This window comes from Mus caroli, unplaced genomic scaffold, assembly GCF_978045245.1.
Source record: "Mus caroli unplaced genomic scaffold, Mus_caroli_1 scaffold_11, whole genome shotgun sequence".
NCBI classification, from domain to species: domain Eukaryota; kingdom Metazoa; phylum Chordata; class Mammalia; order Rodentia; family Muridae; genus Mus; species Mus caroli.
Window position 1 is genome coordinate 112,324,812 of NW_028227266.1, and position 14,524 is coordinate 112,339,335.

The 14,524-nt window shown below is 44.3% G+C and overlaps 1 protein-coding gene across 4 annotated transcripts in view; it reads right to left on the minus strand.

The window, feature by feature from the left end:
* Positions 1-7,580: 7,580 nt before the first annotated feature.
* Positions 7,581-14,524, minus strand: part of Pdcd6ip (programmed cell death 6 interacting protein) — a 56,848-nt gene continuing 49,904 nt past the window's right edge. For 2 of the 4 annotated variants that reach the window (XM_021173407.2, XM_029481383.2), the window contains exons 16-18: positions 13,314-13,446; positions 11,853-12,043; positions 7,581-10,979 (exon numbers count right to left, since the gene is read on the minus strand). In XM_021173407.2, coding sequence (XP_021029066.1) covers positions 10,805-10,979; positions 11,853-12,043; positions 13,314-13,446 — 499 coding nt within the window. In that variant the 3' untranslated portion in view covers positions 7,581-10,804. The remainder of the gene's footprint in view (positions 10,980-11,852; positions 12,044-13,313; positions 13,447-14,524) is intronic. The other 2 variants (XM_029481382.2, XM_021173408.3) reach the window with 1 other exon arrangement.

Below are 14,524 nucleotides of genomic sequence, written 5' to 3' on the forward strand. Positions count from 1 at the left end.
AGCCTCATCACAGGGCTCTGATCACACTGTTAACTCTAAGGAAAACTTGAACCAATTTTAGAACAAGGCTAAGAGGCCAGAAGAAAATCCCTGCTGCGAGGTCTTGAAACATACATTGTGAGATGTCGCCATCTTGTGGTCACCTATGGAATTGCCATTCTTATTCCATACACAATAGACTATTGAATTCTGTCAGCTGCTAGACCCAAACATCAGTATCAGTTTTGCAGAAGTGGCAGGCTGAAAGCTTGCACAGCAGAAATACATCTGTCCCAGTGGCAAGGGTCAGGGACTGGGGATGTTTTCGGTGCAAGTCTGACCTGAGTTCAATCACTGGGACCCACATAAAGGTGGAAGGATAGAAACAACTCCACATGGTGCCCTCTGACCTCCAGTCGTGAGCCTCTGCACACGTACTCAGACACACTAGCAGTAGTAGCAAGTACTTCTGCCATTGAATATGGCCTGATGCAGGAAGTGACTATGAACTAAGCCTATTAACTGAGAAACACTTTGAATGTGGTTTGCTTCCATCTCTGAAGCACATCATCTGGGGTGATGAGAAACCATCTTAGTGATCACTGTCTGGATCTTCACACAGTCAACCACAGTGGTGCAGGTACCACCCTGGATAGCCACAAACCCTGTCCTTTCAGCTGTGGACATTTCACCTTACAGAAAGCATGACACCTCTAGGAATGTTCCACTACTACTATGCCAGCCCTCCTCCCAGATCTTATCTTTGACTCTTAGACATAGAGGCAGGCCAGCTCCTGCTCGCACCTATGACTGCTCCACATGGGGAGAGGTTTCCACAGTGTAATGGTTATCATACTAGCCTCATACATTTTAATACAGCATTCACTTCACGCTTTCTCCTTCAACCTCACTCTCACTCAAAATGCAAATACCAGGCAGCAGCAGCAATATCCCTAGAACCTAGAATATAAGTCTGTCACCATGCAATTTAATTTAGTTAGTTTTTATATATTCTCTCTCTCTCTCTTTCTCTCTCTCTCTCTCTCTCTCTCTCTCTCTCTTTCTCCCTCTCCCCCCCCCATTTTTGTTGTTGCTGTTTTGAGACAGGGTTTCTCTGTGTAGTTCTTGCTGTCCTGAAACTCACTGCACAGACCAGCTGACCTCAAACTCACAGAAATCGTCTTTCTTTCCCTCGCAAAGTGCTGGGATTAAAGATGTGTACTACTATGACTGGCAAGATAGAAAAAGGGAGAGAGAGAGAGAGAAAGAGAGAGAGAGAGAGAGAGAGAGAGAGAGAGAGAGAGAGAGAGAGAGTTTGAGGCCAGCCTGGTCTAGAGGCCAGCCTTGTCTCCAAAGAAACGGTCCAGGATGATCTCAAACCTGCTATTTAGCCAAAGGATGACCTTGGATGACCTTGCACTTCTCATTCTCCTTCCTCCACCTCCCAAGTTCGGGATTATAGGCACCAGCTTTGTGTGCTGCTGGGTACCTAGCCCAGGGCTTCTGGATACTAGGCCAGCATTCTACCAACTGATCCACATCCACAGGCTCAAACATATAATTCTGAATGGCTAAGTAGGGGAAAACATGGATGGGTGGGTGGGTGGATGGACCAACTGACAGACAGACAGATGGGTAGACAGATGGAACAAAAGCACCTATAAATAAACCCCAAAGAAAGAGAAATTTTAGAAACTTTAACATTTGATCACATTGAAAGCCCAGTTCCACCATATCCCAGACACTCTCTTCTTTGGGTCACGAGTCTTCTATTCCAACAAAGTGAGGCAAAGTGAGAGGAGACCTCCAGCGTGGCTGTTGAGCTAAATACTTAAGCGACCTGGAATAGCATGCTCAAATCTTGCTGAAATCCCAGAGTTCAGGCTACCTGCTAGTGCAGCAGCAGCAGCAGCAGAAGCACCGTAGAAGCTGGAAGCTTCCCAGACCCAGCTCAGCTCCTTAGCGGCCACACAACCTGCTTAGAGCATGGTTGTGAAGGGGCCCCGCCTGCATAGTGTCTCAGATGTCTCCGTGGTGAAGAACACTGTGCTTTTCTTCTGGGGGACCCAGGTTCAATTCCTGGCGAGCACATGGGGCTCACAGTCATCAGTCATCTGTAACTCCAGTTCCAGGCGATCTAACATGATCTCCTGGCCTCCTTAGGCACTGCATGCATACATGGTACACAGACTTACACGTAGGCAAAGCCCCCATGCACATAAAACAAAAAAAGGAATGAAAAATAATGAATACATGAGATGGAGGAGGACAAGAGAAGAAAATGCCCAGCACTGACTTCTGACCCACACAGAAGCACAAGGTAAGCAGACTTGGCCACAGCAGCTGCATCGTTTTCTGTCAACTTGACACAACTCTCCGTAAGATCATGCTGTAGGCAAGCCTGTGGGACACTTTTAAAATTAGAGATGGATGTGAGAGGGTCAAGTTCATTGTAGGTAGAGTCACCCCTGGGCTGGTGGTCATGGCTTCTAGAAGAAAGCAGGCTGAATAAGCCATGGGGAGCAAGCCAGTAAGCAGCGCCCCTCCATGGCCTCTGCATCAGCTCCTGCCTCCAGGGTCCTGCCCTGCCAAGTTCTTGTCCTGCACTTCCCTTGATGATGAACAGCGATGTGGAAGTGTAAGCCAAATAAGCCCTTTCCTCCCTAAGTTGCATTAGTAACCGTGTTTCACACAGCACTGGTAACCATAACTGACATTAGCAGGCACCATGTGGGTACAGGGAACGGAATCCAGGTCCTCTGCAAGAGTAGTCAGAGCTCTTAACCATAAGAGAAGCAAACTGAAACCAACAACTCTTTGTAGAGCCATCAGAGAACTGAGCTCACCAGGCAACAGGCAATCCCCAGAAGTACGCAAACAGGCAAATATAGATGCTGCATACTGTGAGTGTATGCATGAGAGCCAGAAAGGGAACAATGAACTGCGGGACATTTGGTGTGGGCTAGCCTGAGAGGTGAAGGTGAAGCTTCTTGCTGCTCAGTCCCAGCTCCCTACACACACACACACATACACACACACATACACACACAAATACACACACATACACACACATACACACACATACACACACACACATACACACATACACACACACATACACACACACATACACACACACATACACACACACATACACACACATACACACACATACACACATACACACACATACACACACATACACACACATACACACACATACACACACATACACACACACATACACACACACATACACACACACATACACACACACACATATACACACACACAAATACATACACACACATACACACACATACACACACATGCATACACACACATGCATACACACACACAAATACATACATACACATACACACACACACACATACACACATACACACATACACACACATACACACATACACACATACACACATACACACACACACATACACACCTCCAAGATCCATTTGAGAAAGTTTCTTCATGGATCCAGCAAGAAGGAAGAGACAGTGGCTGCCTCTACATTCTACTCTGTCAGTGTGGACCTTACAGGGGTACATCCAATTCCAGCCAATTCCAGCCAATTCCAGCCAATTCCAGCCAATTCCAGCCCCCTGCTACCCTAGGATCTCCCATAAGGAGGAAAACCTGGATGGGGAGTGCTTGTTAAAGATCATAGCTCAGGGCCACAGGCTTAAGACCCAGGGTCTTCCCAGAACACTTAACCCATGTGGTCCCCTTACCACACCAAGCGTGCTCCTGATGGCCATAAAGAGCTACTGCTGAAGTAGCTACTTTAAGGAGCTCCTAGGGAAGCAAAGGCACTTTAAAAAACTAACATGCACGCACACACACACACACACACACACACACACACACACACAGGAATGAAGGAGCTGGAAAAAATGAGTCCCTGGCTAAGAGCACCTATTGTTCTTGCAGAGGACCCAAGTTCGATTCCCAGAACCCACATCAAGCAACTCACTACTGCTTGAAATTCCAACTTCAGGGAGCCAATGCTGCCCTTGCCTCCTTAGAAATACACACACACATGTACATATACATAAATAACAGTGATTTTTTTTAAATGAAGTCTCAAGACATAACAGCCACAATAAACTGTAACCAGTGACCAAGCCAGAGGAACATTAGCCCTGATCCTACGGTTGGTTCTCTTTCTATCCCTTCATCCAACATACAGTGTCTGCCTTCCAACAATACATACTAAAAGGCAGAGTCTAAAGAGACAAACACAGCAATAGAAGCAGACGCATACACGGCAAGGGTTTGGGAAAGCTCCCAGTACATATTTTAAGTAACGCATTACTGGTATAAAAATGGACATTGTACAAGAACGAGTCAGGTACACAGATTCTGATCTTGCTGGAAACCAAAAGCCACGTAGGAGAGAGGGAGAGACCTCAGGCAGGCTCCCCAGTAGACTGAAACCTGGGCTGGGAAATACAGCTCAGTGGTTTGCTTAGCTTGTCTGAGGCCCCGAGTCCAATTCCCAGCCCCACACAAAGAAAAATGCTAGTAGGTTGAATACAGACTAGGGGAAGGGCACACTGAACAAACCTGGAAACCTTGAAAATACATCAACAGAAACTTCCCAAGTGAGAATGTGGAGAGAGAAAAAAGAATAAAAAGCTGGAGCAAGTATCTACAGAGTGTGAGGCAGCTGAGACCACAGGCACGGTGAGTATGCCAGGTTAAGAGCAGGCAGTGCACAGGTGCGTGCCCGGAATTCCCAGCACCGGAGAAGGGGGTCAGAACCAGCAAGAGGATCAGGAGGTCAAGGGCAGCCTGGGCTAACCAGACACACAGAACCCTGTCTCTGTGACAGCAGAGCGCTGGAAAGTTCTGGAAAGACACGGGAGGAACACAGGTGAAGAAGCTCAGAGAACTGTGAAAACCTACACCTCAGCAAAGAGGTTCCAGACTGCAGAAGACGCAGATCTTAAACGTCAGAGGGGAGCTCTTTTTACCTGCTTTCAACAGAACTCACTGGAACGCCTCACACAACTGCTCAGGCAACGAAACAGTGCGGGGAGATGTTACATGTTGAAAAGAAATGACCCCAGCCTAGAATCCTGCATTGGCAAAAAAAAAAAAAAAACTTTGAACTGTCAATGTTGATTTACATGTGAAACACTATCCTACAAACTCCTAAAGTCCAGGAGAACAATCTAGGTGACTCCAGGTTGGACTCTTTTGACACAACAAAAGCATGCTCCGAAAGAAAAAGCCTCATAGAGCCAGGTGTGGTAGCACACGTCTTTAATCCCAGCACTCGGGAGGCAGAGGCAGGCAGATTTCTGAGTTCGAGGCCAGCCTGGTGAGTTCCAGGACAGTCAGAGCTATACAGAGAAACCCTGTCTGGAAAAACCAAAAAAGAAAAAGAAAGAAAGAAAGAAAGAAAGAAAGAAAGAAAGAAAGAAAGAAAGAAAGAAAGAAAGAAAGAAAGAAAGAAAGAAAGAAAGAAAGAAAGAAAGAAGGAAGGAAGAAAGGAAGAAAGGAAGGAAGAAAGAAAGGAAGAAAGAGCGAGCCCCATAAAGAAGGTCAGGGATGTTTTTATTTCCAACGTTTTTTATAATAAAGTTTTAAGATGTCTTAATTTCTTTGCAATCTACATTGGGTATTTCTACAATATAATACTCATTTTAAGATAACTACTTGAACTTTGAAGGTCAGCAAAATAATAAAGCAAGCCACCAAATTGGGAGGGGCGGCGAGATAACAAAACACATCTGACAATGAAACTATATCCAAAATATACAGAGAATCTTTAAAACTCAGTAAGAGAAGAGCTCAGTTCGGATAGCTGCCTCAGCAGTTAAAAGCACTGGCTGCTCTTGCACAGGACCCTAGGGCTCACACCATGGCTCACAGCATCTTTAACTTCTGGCCTCCGTGAACAACAGGCACACACATGGAGTGCACATATATACTTGCAGGCAAAACACGCACACACATAAAACAAAATAATCTTTAAAATGAGCGGATGATCAGCATCTTCAATGAATTATGAATTCAAAACAACAGCATAACACCACACACACATTCACTCCAATGACTAACAACCCAGAAAACAGATCACATAAATATTAACAATAATGGGGAGAAATAGGAACTATTATATATTGCTGGTGGGATACAAAATACTAAAGCGACTTTGGAAAATGACTTTCAAAGCTGCCATGGGTCCATCCAGAAGTTGCACTGAGGCTTTCACCCTGGTGGCTCTGGAACTGTATGGCTGCACATACTTGTACAAGAACGTTCCCTCCTGTTTCCATCAAGAGAGGAGTAAATATCTGGGCTGTGACGTGTCCTGGTAAACCCACACAGTGCTCTTGAGCCATGAAGAGGCATCGAGGAAAGAGATAACAAAGGAATCAGCCTCGAAAGGCTTGTATGTATTATGTGATTCCAACTCTGAATTCTACCAATCTGGAAAAGGCAGCACTAGAGAGATGGTGTGAAGACCAATGGTCACGGGGAGTTAAAGGGCGGAGGGGAGGGGGGTAGCAGCTGACACACAGGGACTCGGGAGACTGCAAATCTATTCTGCATGAAGTTGTAATGATGGATACATACGCTTTTGACATCTTTCAGGACAGAAATGGGCCTTAATGGGAACTATGAACTTTGGTTAACGTGTGAGTACTGATTCATTCATTTGGTCAATGAACCACACTAACGCAAAATGTTAATAGAAGCTGGGTGGAGGGGCCTGTGCCTTCTGCTCAACTTTCTGTAAATGCCCAAGTGCTGTGAAAAAGGAACTCAAGAAACTAAAAACAGAACCACCATCTGATGCCCCCTCCCATTCCTGGGTATATGCCCAGAGACAGAGTCTACAGAGTGCCTGAACTCACGCTTACTGTGGTATCACTCACAACAGCTCGATCAAAAGTCAGCAGGAGTGCTTAACGACGGGTCAACGGTTTTACTCTGCCAAAAAGAATAAAACCGTGTCCCAGGAAAACGAACCTGGAGATTATGTCAAACAAAATAAGATAAATATGCATGTTATCTCTCATATGCAAAATCTAATTAAAAAAAAAAAAAGGACACAAAAGAGGAAGGGAGAAAGGAGGTGGTAATTTGACTCCTGAACTTTGTTCCTGGAGAAAACACATGGGGGGGGGAGTATGATCCAAGCCCGTGAAATAGATATAGATATGTGTATGTGTGTACATATATATATGAAATGCCATAATTACATGCATTATTTTTATAACCAACATGCATTAATAAAGAGGAACATGTTATCACCCCTCCTCCAATGAAGTGAATACTGTAGTAATCATGTTGACTTGTCCCAAAAATTAGACCAAAAAAAGGTGTCTAGAAGAAAATGCATGTCTGGAAAAGCTGCAGCCGAATTGCTAATTAATGAGATCCACAGTTTGCCCGTAACAATTAAACCATGAGCTGGACAGCTATTAAAAGCTAACAGGCTTCCTTTTGCAGTCTCACACACTAGGCAGAGGGTGTCGCTGCCCAACCCACCACTTATCAATGCATTCATGGAAAATGAAGCTCAAGTAGAAACACTTTAAATAAGAATTCATACTCCACAGAAGTAAGAATCTTTCAACTTTTATTTCTAGGATACATTCATCCGGAATCTTTTTGTTTCTTTACAATTTTCCCCCTAAGAGAAATGAATACAATAAAAATATAATCCAACTACCAGCAATGTTTGTAACCAGAAAGGAATCTAAAATCTCCGGTGTGATAATATAGGATATATTTTCTAAAAAATATAAATTTCATACCAGAAATAAAGCCTGAATATTCTCTTTTGTTAAAAATATAATTTTCCTTCTATGCTCTTCCATTTAGTTCTAAAGTCTGTACTTAAACCAATAATTTTAACTCTTCTTTCGAAGGTTTTGTCCAGCTTGTGCCCGGTTCTACACTGTGAGTCAACTAGCTGCACAAGTCTTAGAAATCATAGGCCACAGGGCTGTAGCAAGGCTTCAAGACATACTCGTCATTGGTTTAAAAACTCCCACTAGCCAACTGAGGCCTGCTTACTATTCTATCCTGTTCATGAAATTAGGAAATGTATACAAAGGAATGCTTACAAACTGTAAATCACAAGTGGAAAAAAACAAAAACAAAAAACAAAACACTAATCTGTCTTGACTAAAAAGGTAGCTGGCTGGGACAGAGGTGGGGATACAACTGCCACATCCACACTGATACTGGGGACATAAATGCAAGGGTGCCAGAGTGTAGACGCGGCGTCTCAGAGACTGGCTGCTGTGCAGTGTGACACGAGCACTTTTCTCAATCAAGAAAGGGAGCAAGGAACAGAGAAACAGTTCTCCAGCTCAGAGACTGACACCATACTGAGTAGTCAAGTCATCCATCTCTGGGGACGGGAAATCCAAGCTGGATGGCTTTCCCACTCTTCTGACTGGTGTCTCGGCAAAGCTTCAGTAGTTGGCAGGTAATCGATCCATTTCATAAGAGGCTTAGAGAGCCAACACAAATGGCCGGGGTGTGTGGGGGGGGTCGGGGGGAGGTGCCTTCACTTAAGAAGGTAGCAGAAAGTCTAATTATAAATTGGATAACATACTGGAGCCAGAGTGGAACCCTCGACCTCCAAGTAAACTGCCATCGTGCACAGTAACTTCTGCAGTGCCTTCTGAAGAGCACAGCAAACCAAGCAGAGGTTAGGGTGTGCTGACAAACCCACCCGGGTGAGGGCCGCCATCTAGTTTCCTAGGAAGCACGGTAGGTAGGCACATGAGTCGGTTTTCCACCGGTCAAAGCGGACAGGCTTAAGAAGGCAAAGCTAGCACTGCAGCTTAGTGGTACCTAGCCTGAGACCCAAAGAGCATCCTGAGCAACTTAAAGGATGAGAGAGTCGCCAAGAGGCGTCCGTCCCTCAGGAGCTGAGCTGGGGCAGGGGGACTGGAAGGAGCTGCCCCCCACCCCCACGCTGCCTGTCCTCTGTGACCCTGCAGGCATAACACAGGGCATGAGGAAATGGCTGCTGGCCTGACCCCTCCTCCCTTTGGATTTCTGATACACTTACCCTTCCCTTTATAGACCTCCAACCCCCTTTCCCAAGAGAATATTCAGGCCATTTTTTTTTCTTTTTCTTTTTTCTATTGGTGGTTGTTTTGCATTAGTAAGGAATAGACTAGCAGTCTGGGAACCCCCTAACTCAGGGGATGTCTTATAAGATACTCGGGAGGGGAGAATATAAAATTCAAATGCCATTTACAGAGGACTCAAATAAACCTGTCTCATACACTGAATACTCCAGAGCACTGAAGCTGAGCAATGAAATGTTTGTTATGTTTTGCCAAGGTTTAGCTATCGGACTTTAAGCCAACGTCCATATTCCAGGCAATCAGTCATTTATACTGAATTCGCGCATCTGTGTTTTCTGCATACAACAACAAAGTAAGGTGCTTTAGAATAACACGTGTAAACCAGTTTACTCCCTTTTACAATCGTATCTTCAGTCTTACATTTGAAATTACAGCCTGACTTGGCAATGAGAGCGAAGGTGGACTGGGTGACAATATCATTTAAATGAGATAAGGCAAGACAACATCAGCATTAAACTTAGAAAACATAGATTAGCAATCTGTTCGTACACCTCGTGTCTCACACAGGCAGAGCTGCCGAGACCTTGGACAGCTCCTGCCTGCACAGCTTCCTGGTCCAGGACGCATCTCCTTGCTGTCCCGGGGTGTATTCCGAATGGACTAGGCACATGTCCCAACAATTGTCCTGCATGCTCCTGGATTACAAAATAACCTCAGATTTCAGGAGCCACAAAAGAATAAGAAAGTAAGAAGAAGAAACTGTGAAAGGAGGGTTAGGATCTGTTCAAACACACTGTGCAGTAGACATTGCAGGGTGAGAATAGAACCAAGGGCTAGAAAGGCACAGGGGACTTTCTCCAGGTTCCACCACAGCAGATGAGACTGTATGGCTAAAACTACTCATTTTAACCAAATTATGGGTGAGGGAAATGAATATTACCAGAATTTGCATCATTTTTTTTGGAAAATCTAACAATAAAACATTAATACATACTTTTTAAATGTTATATTTATTTGAAGAATCTTTGGTAACAATTGTGTGTATCTTCCACATTAAAGGACTTTTAAATGTAAATGTCCAGATGAGCTGACTACTGAGCATGAGAGACAAGCTGGTGCTGCGCTTGGGCTCCGCAGAGCAGCCCTCCCTGACTGCTCACCTGATGCTCACGCATTTCAACACAGTAATGGAGCCTGTGAACATACAAAAGGAGAGGCTAATACCAGAAAGGAACTAGACAGCAATGAGAATCAATGACAAAACATAACAATGACAACTGTTCGTAAGTAATTTATTTTTAAATTATAAGATTTACAATGCCTTGATTATGCAAAATATCATAATAGAAATTAAACTAAATCAATAAACCAAAAGAGAAAGAAAAGTTTTTCCTTAAATATCAGTACTTAAGCCATCTTTGTCCCAACTGCATCTTATAAAGTATGCTAATTTCAAATGTTTCACTTGCAGGTTTAATTTCTCATTTTCAGCATTTTATGGAACTGTAATTTTTTTCAAATGCTATTATAGCTAGCGTTTATACTGCAACAGCAGCAGAATCTCACGAGTGCGATCAAATGTGGAGGTGGGGCCCAGCCTTCGGCTTTAGCCACAGACAGAAATCATCCACAGCAATCAATAGAGCAAGATACTCTCGAGTGGCCAGAGCGTGGCTTAGAGCTGGTGGCAGCTGCTGTCCTGTCGCTCTGATCTGAACCAGCAGCACGTGGCAGCGTTACTGCTGTGGATAGTAGGACTGCTGCGGGGGCTGAGGGAAGGGGTAGGTAGGCTGCTGGGGTCCTGGGTATGGAGCCTGTCCGGGGCTCTGGTGATACACCGGTGGGTACGGCATATTGTACTGGCCATATGCGTAGGGGTTGTAGCCCATGGGCATGGGCATTTGGCAATACCTGATGGTGAGAAGAAAACAAAACACTGCATTGGTAAACCAGACCCTACAGAGACCCTACAGTCACTGCTGTGACATCAGTTTTCAACAAGCGCCTCCTTCCTCTATTTTCATTCTTCTGGGGAAAGGGAGAGAGGCAAAGGTCTTGTTTCAAGACACACAGAGAAAAAGCATTCCCTACCATTAATTAAAAAGAGTATCACACTTTTAATACTTCCCAGAAAAAATAATGTTGAATCCAACTTCTAAAGGAAGAATAAAAATAGAGACAGTTTGTTTTAATGAGGCAATCCAGTTCTCTAAGTATGTTCCTGTGGAGCTAGAGAGATAGCATGATAGTAAAGAGAACTGGTTGCTCTTCCAGGATAGATCCATGAATGAATGAATGAGTGAGTGAGTGAGTGGGTGGGTGAGTAGATGGATGGATGGATGGATGGATGGAATGACAGAAGAATGAATGAATGACTGATCCCCGAACAAGGCTAACCCTTCAAATGTATCCCGTAACTCAGTTCCTATTCGTCAGCTTATGAGCTGCTGAGATCTCCAAGCATCAGTAATAAACAAGGCCTACTGTCTTTGCTTCACATAAGGAAGGGCAGCCATGAAACATATGCTTTATTTCAAACAGAAGAGATAAATTTATATAAATGCAAGGTGCAAAAAATAAAAATATACATCCCAGACACCTAGTAAATGGCTAGTCAGCTACTCAAACAAGTAATTGTAACATGAGCTTTTTAATTTCTGGGCAAGTTGACAACATGGCTAATTCATGAGACCTGTGTTGAGAGAAGGGACAAACCTGCCATTAAAGATTAATTACAGCTAGAAATTACTCAATCCTTGATGACACAGGGTGCCACTGCCTTACCCGGGATATCCTGGATAGGTAGGGTATGGCGGTCCCTGAGCCTGTGGCGGGGGAGCAGAGCCAGGGGTCTGTGGCGGCGCTGCTGAAGCCGTCCCCACGCCTGCAGGGGCAGCAGCAGCAGAAGCAGGAGGAACTCGGTTTGCTGGAAGCACAGGAGGTGGAGGCCGGGCTGGAGGCTGGGGCTTGGCAGGCTGGAAGAGACAAGCAGTGACAGAACGTCAAGTGTGGGTCTCAAAGAGTGGTGAAGTAAACCAACGGAGCACAGACGGCAGCGTGAACATTCAACCAAACCCTCCTCCACCTGCCACTAATACCAGCTTACTACACTAGAACTCGGCTGAGTAGAAGGCTCTCCCCAACTCTGAAGAGCCACCATTCTTCCTGGTGCTGACGTCTAGTCACATGCTGCCTCCACCAGCAGTCAGACACATTACTGGACCTTCTGTCAGGCCCCAAATTCTTTTTACAAAAGTCTTCAAACCTGTGAAAACTTTTAAAACTCTCGGCCGCATGTGAAGCAGTGAACTTCAGCGATTGTTAACACGACTTTATCTCCTATGCTTCTGTAGAACCACCTGAAGCTGCTAGCTTCACAGCACCAGCCTCCAGACAGCAACCCTCAGCATGTCACCAAAACACTCAAGCTATTCCCTAGGACTAGTGAATACCAAGTCAGATCCAAGATCCCCTAGTCACCTGAAAGAAAGGGCTCCTATGGCTGCTTTGGTGAACCAAATTCGAATCAAGGTTCATGCCACAAAGGCCATAATGAATTGTTATTCTCTCTTTTTTTTTTTTATAACCTTTCTTTTCCTTTAATGTTGTATTGTCTGCTGTGATTCCCCCATTCTTTTTATTATTATTATTATTTTTCTTTTTTCTTTTTTTTTAATTACATATTTTCCTCAATTACATTTCCAATGCTATCCCAAAAGTCCCCCATACCCCCCCCCACTTCCCTACCCACCCATTCCCATTCTTTTGGCCCTGGCATTCCCCTATATTGGGGCATATAAAGTTTGCAAGTCCAATAGACCTCTCTTTCCAGTAATGGCCGACTAGGCCATCTTTCGATACATATGCAGCTAGAGACAAGAGCTCCGGGGTACTGGTTAGTTCATCATGTTGTTCCAACTATAGGGTTGCAGATCCCTTTAGCTCCTTGGGTACTTTCTCTAGCTGAATTGTTTATTCTCATCTACAATTCCCTCCTGACTGCAGGTGTCTCAGCGTCTGCATGCCATGCTCTAGGTCTGCTTAGCTATTTCTGAGGCCATGGTTGAGCAATAACGTACATCACTTCATTCATTGGTGAGAGAAAGTCCACTCTAACACTGATTTCACCCAGAGAATTCACTATGTACACTGCAGGCATCAGAAGGTTGGACCTGGCCAGGCAGGGCCCACCGGTTTCCTCACTGAGCCTCCAGCACTGACCAGCTGAGAAGATGGCCTACTCACCGTACTCACCGGCATGGTTCTTGGGGCTGGAGTTGGAGGAGCTGCTGCATGCCCCGCTGCTGGGGAGGATTGATAAGCTGGAGGAGGGATTGAAGGAGCGCTGGGCTCTCTGGCAATGCTCTGCTGCAGATCCCTTATGAAGGACAAGGGGTTAGATTGACACCATGAAAAAAACCACTTAGGTCATTTTTTGTTTTCCTCCAAATAATGACAGTATTCTATGATATGTTTTTAATCCTGCCTAGAAAGTAAGTCTTTATTCCTGCAGCAAAACAAGGTTATAGCCTAATATTTCCAAAAACGGCCAGGCAGTGGTGGTGCACGCCTTTAATCCCAGCACTCGGGAGGCAGAGGCAGGCAGATTTCTGAGTTCAAGGCCAGCCTGGTCGACAGAGTTCCAGGACAGCCAAGGAAACCCTGCCTCGAAAAATAAATAAATAAATAAATAAATAAATAAATAAATAAATAGAATATTCCCAAAAACTAGCAAAGAGAGTAGATTTTTCAGACATCTTAGTTACAACCCAAATATGGAATGCATTAACTAGGCAAACAGCCTTCTTAGAAGACTGCTTTTTGTCTAATAAGAGGTAATTACAAAACAAAAAAAACTACAGCCTAGTCAGTCACCTGGCTAACATTTCAATCATGATATGACATCAGTGTCCAAACAAAATACATGAAATAGAGGCAGAAAGAGTATAGTCTGGGTGTAGCCCTGGCTACGTAGCAGAAAGCTGCTCTCAAACAAACAACAAAGGAATAAAACAAAGCTGGGAGCTAATCTACGCAAATCATTATGTAAATTTCTAGAACAATTCTTAACCTATTATTTAAAGACATGTAGCACTGAATTATTTTATCTTCAAAGATAATATAACAATGTCACTAGGGTAACCTGTAACTAGGTAACCTGTCACTAGGGTCATCTGTCACTAGGGTACTCTGTCACTGAGGTACTGTCACTAGGGTACTCTGTTACTAGGGTACTCTGTCTCGAAGGTACTGTTACTCAGGTACTTTGTAACTAGGGTAAACTCACAAAAGATACATTACTGAAAAGACATCAAAACACAGAAGTAATAAGAGACAGATTTAAAGTCTCTTCAAATCCAAAGTCTGTTAGGTAAATTGGAATTAACTTCAAAAGTCTCACTAAACCCCAAGGTTTATATTCAATGACACATGGTGGTCATCAGCTTCTTGGGGCA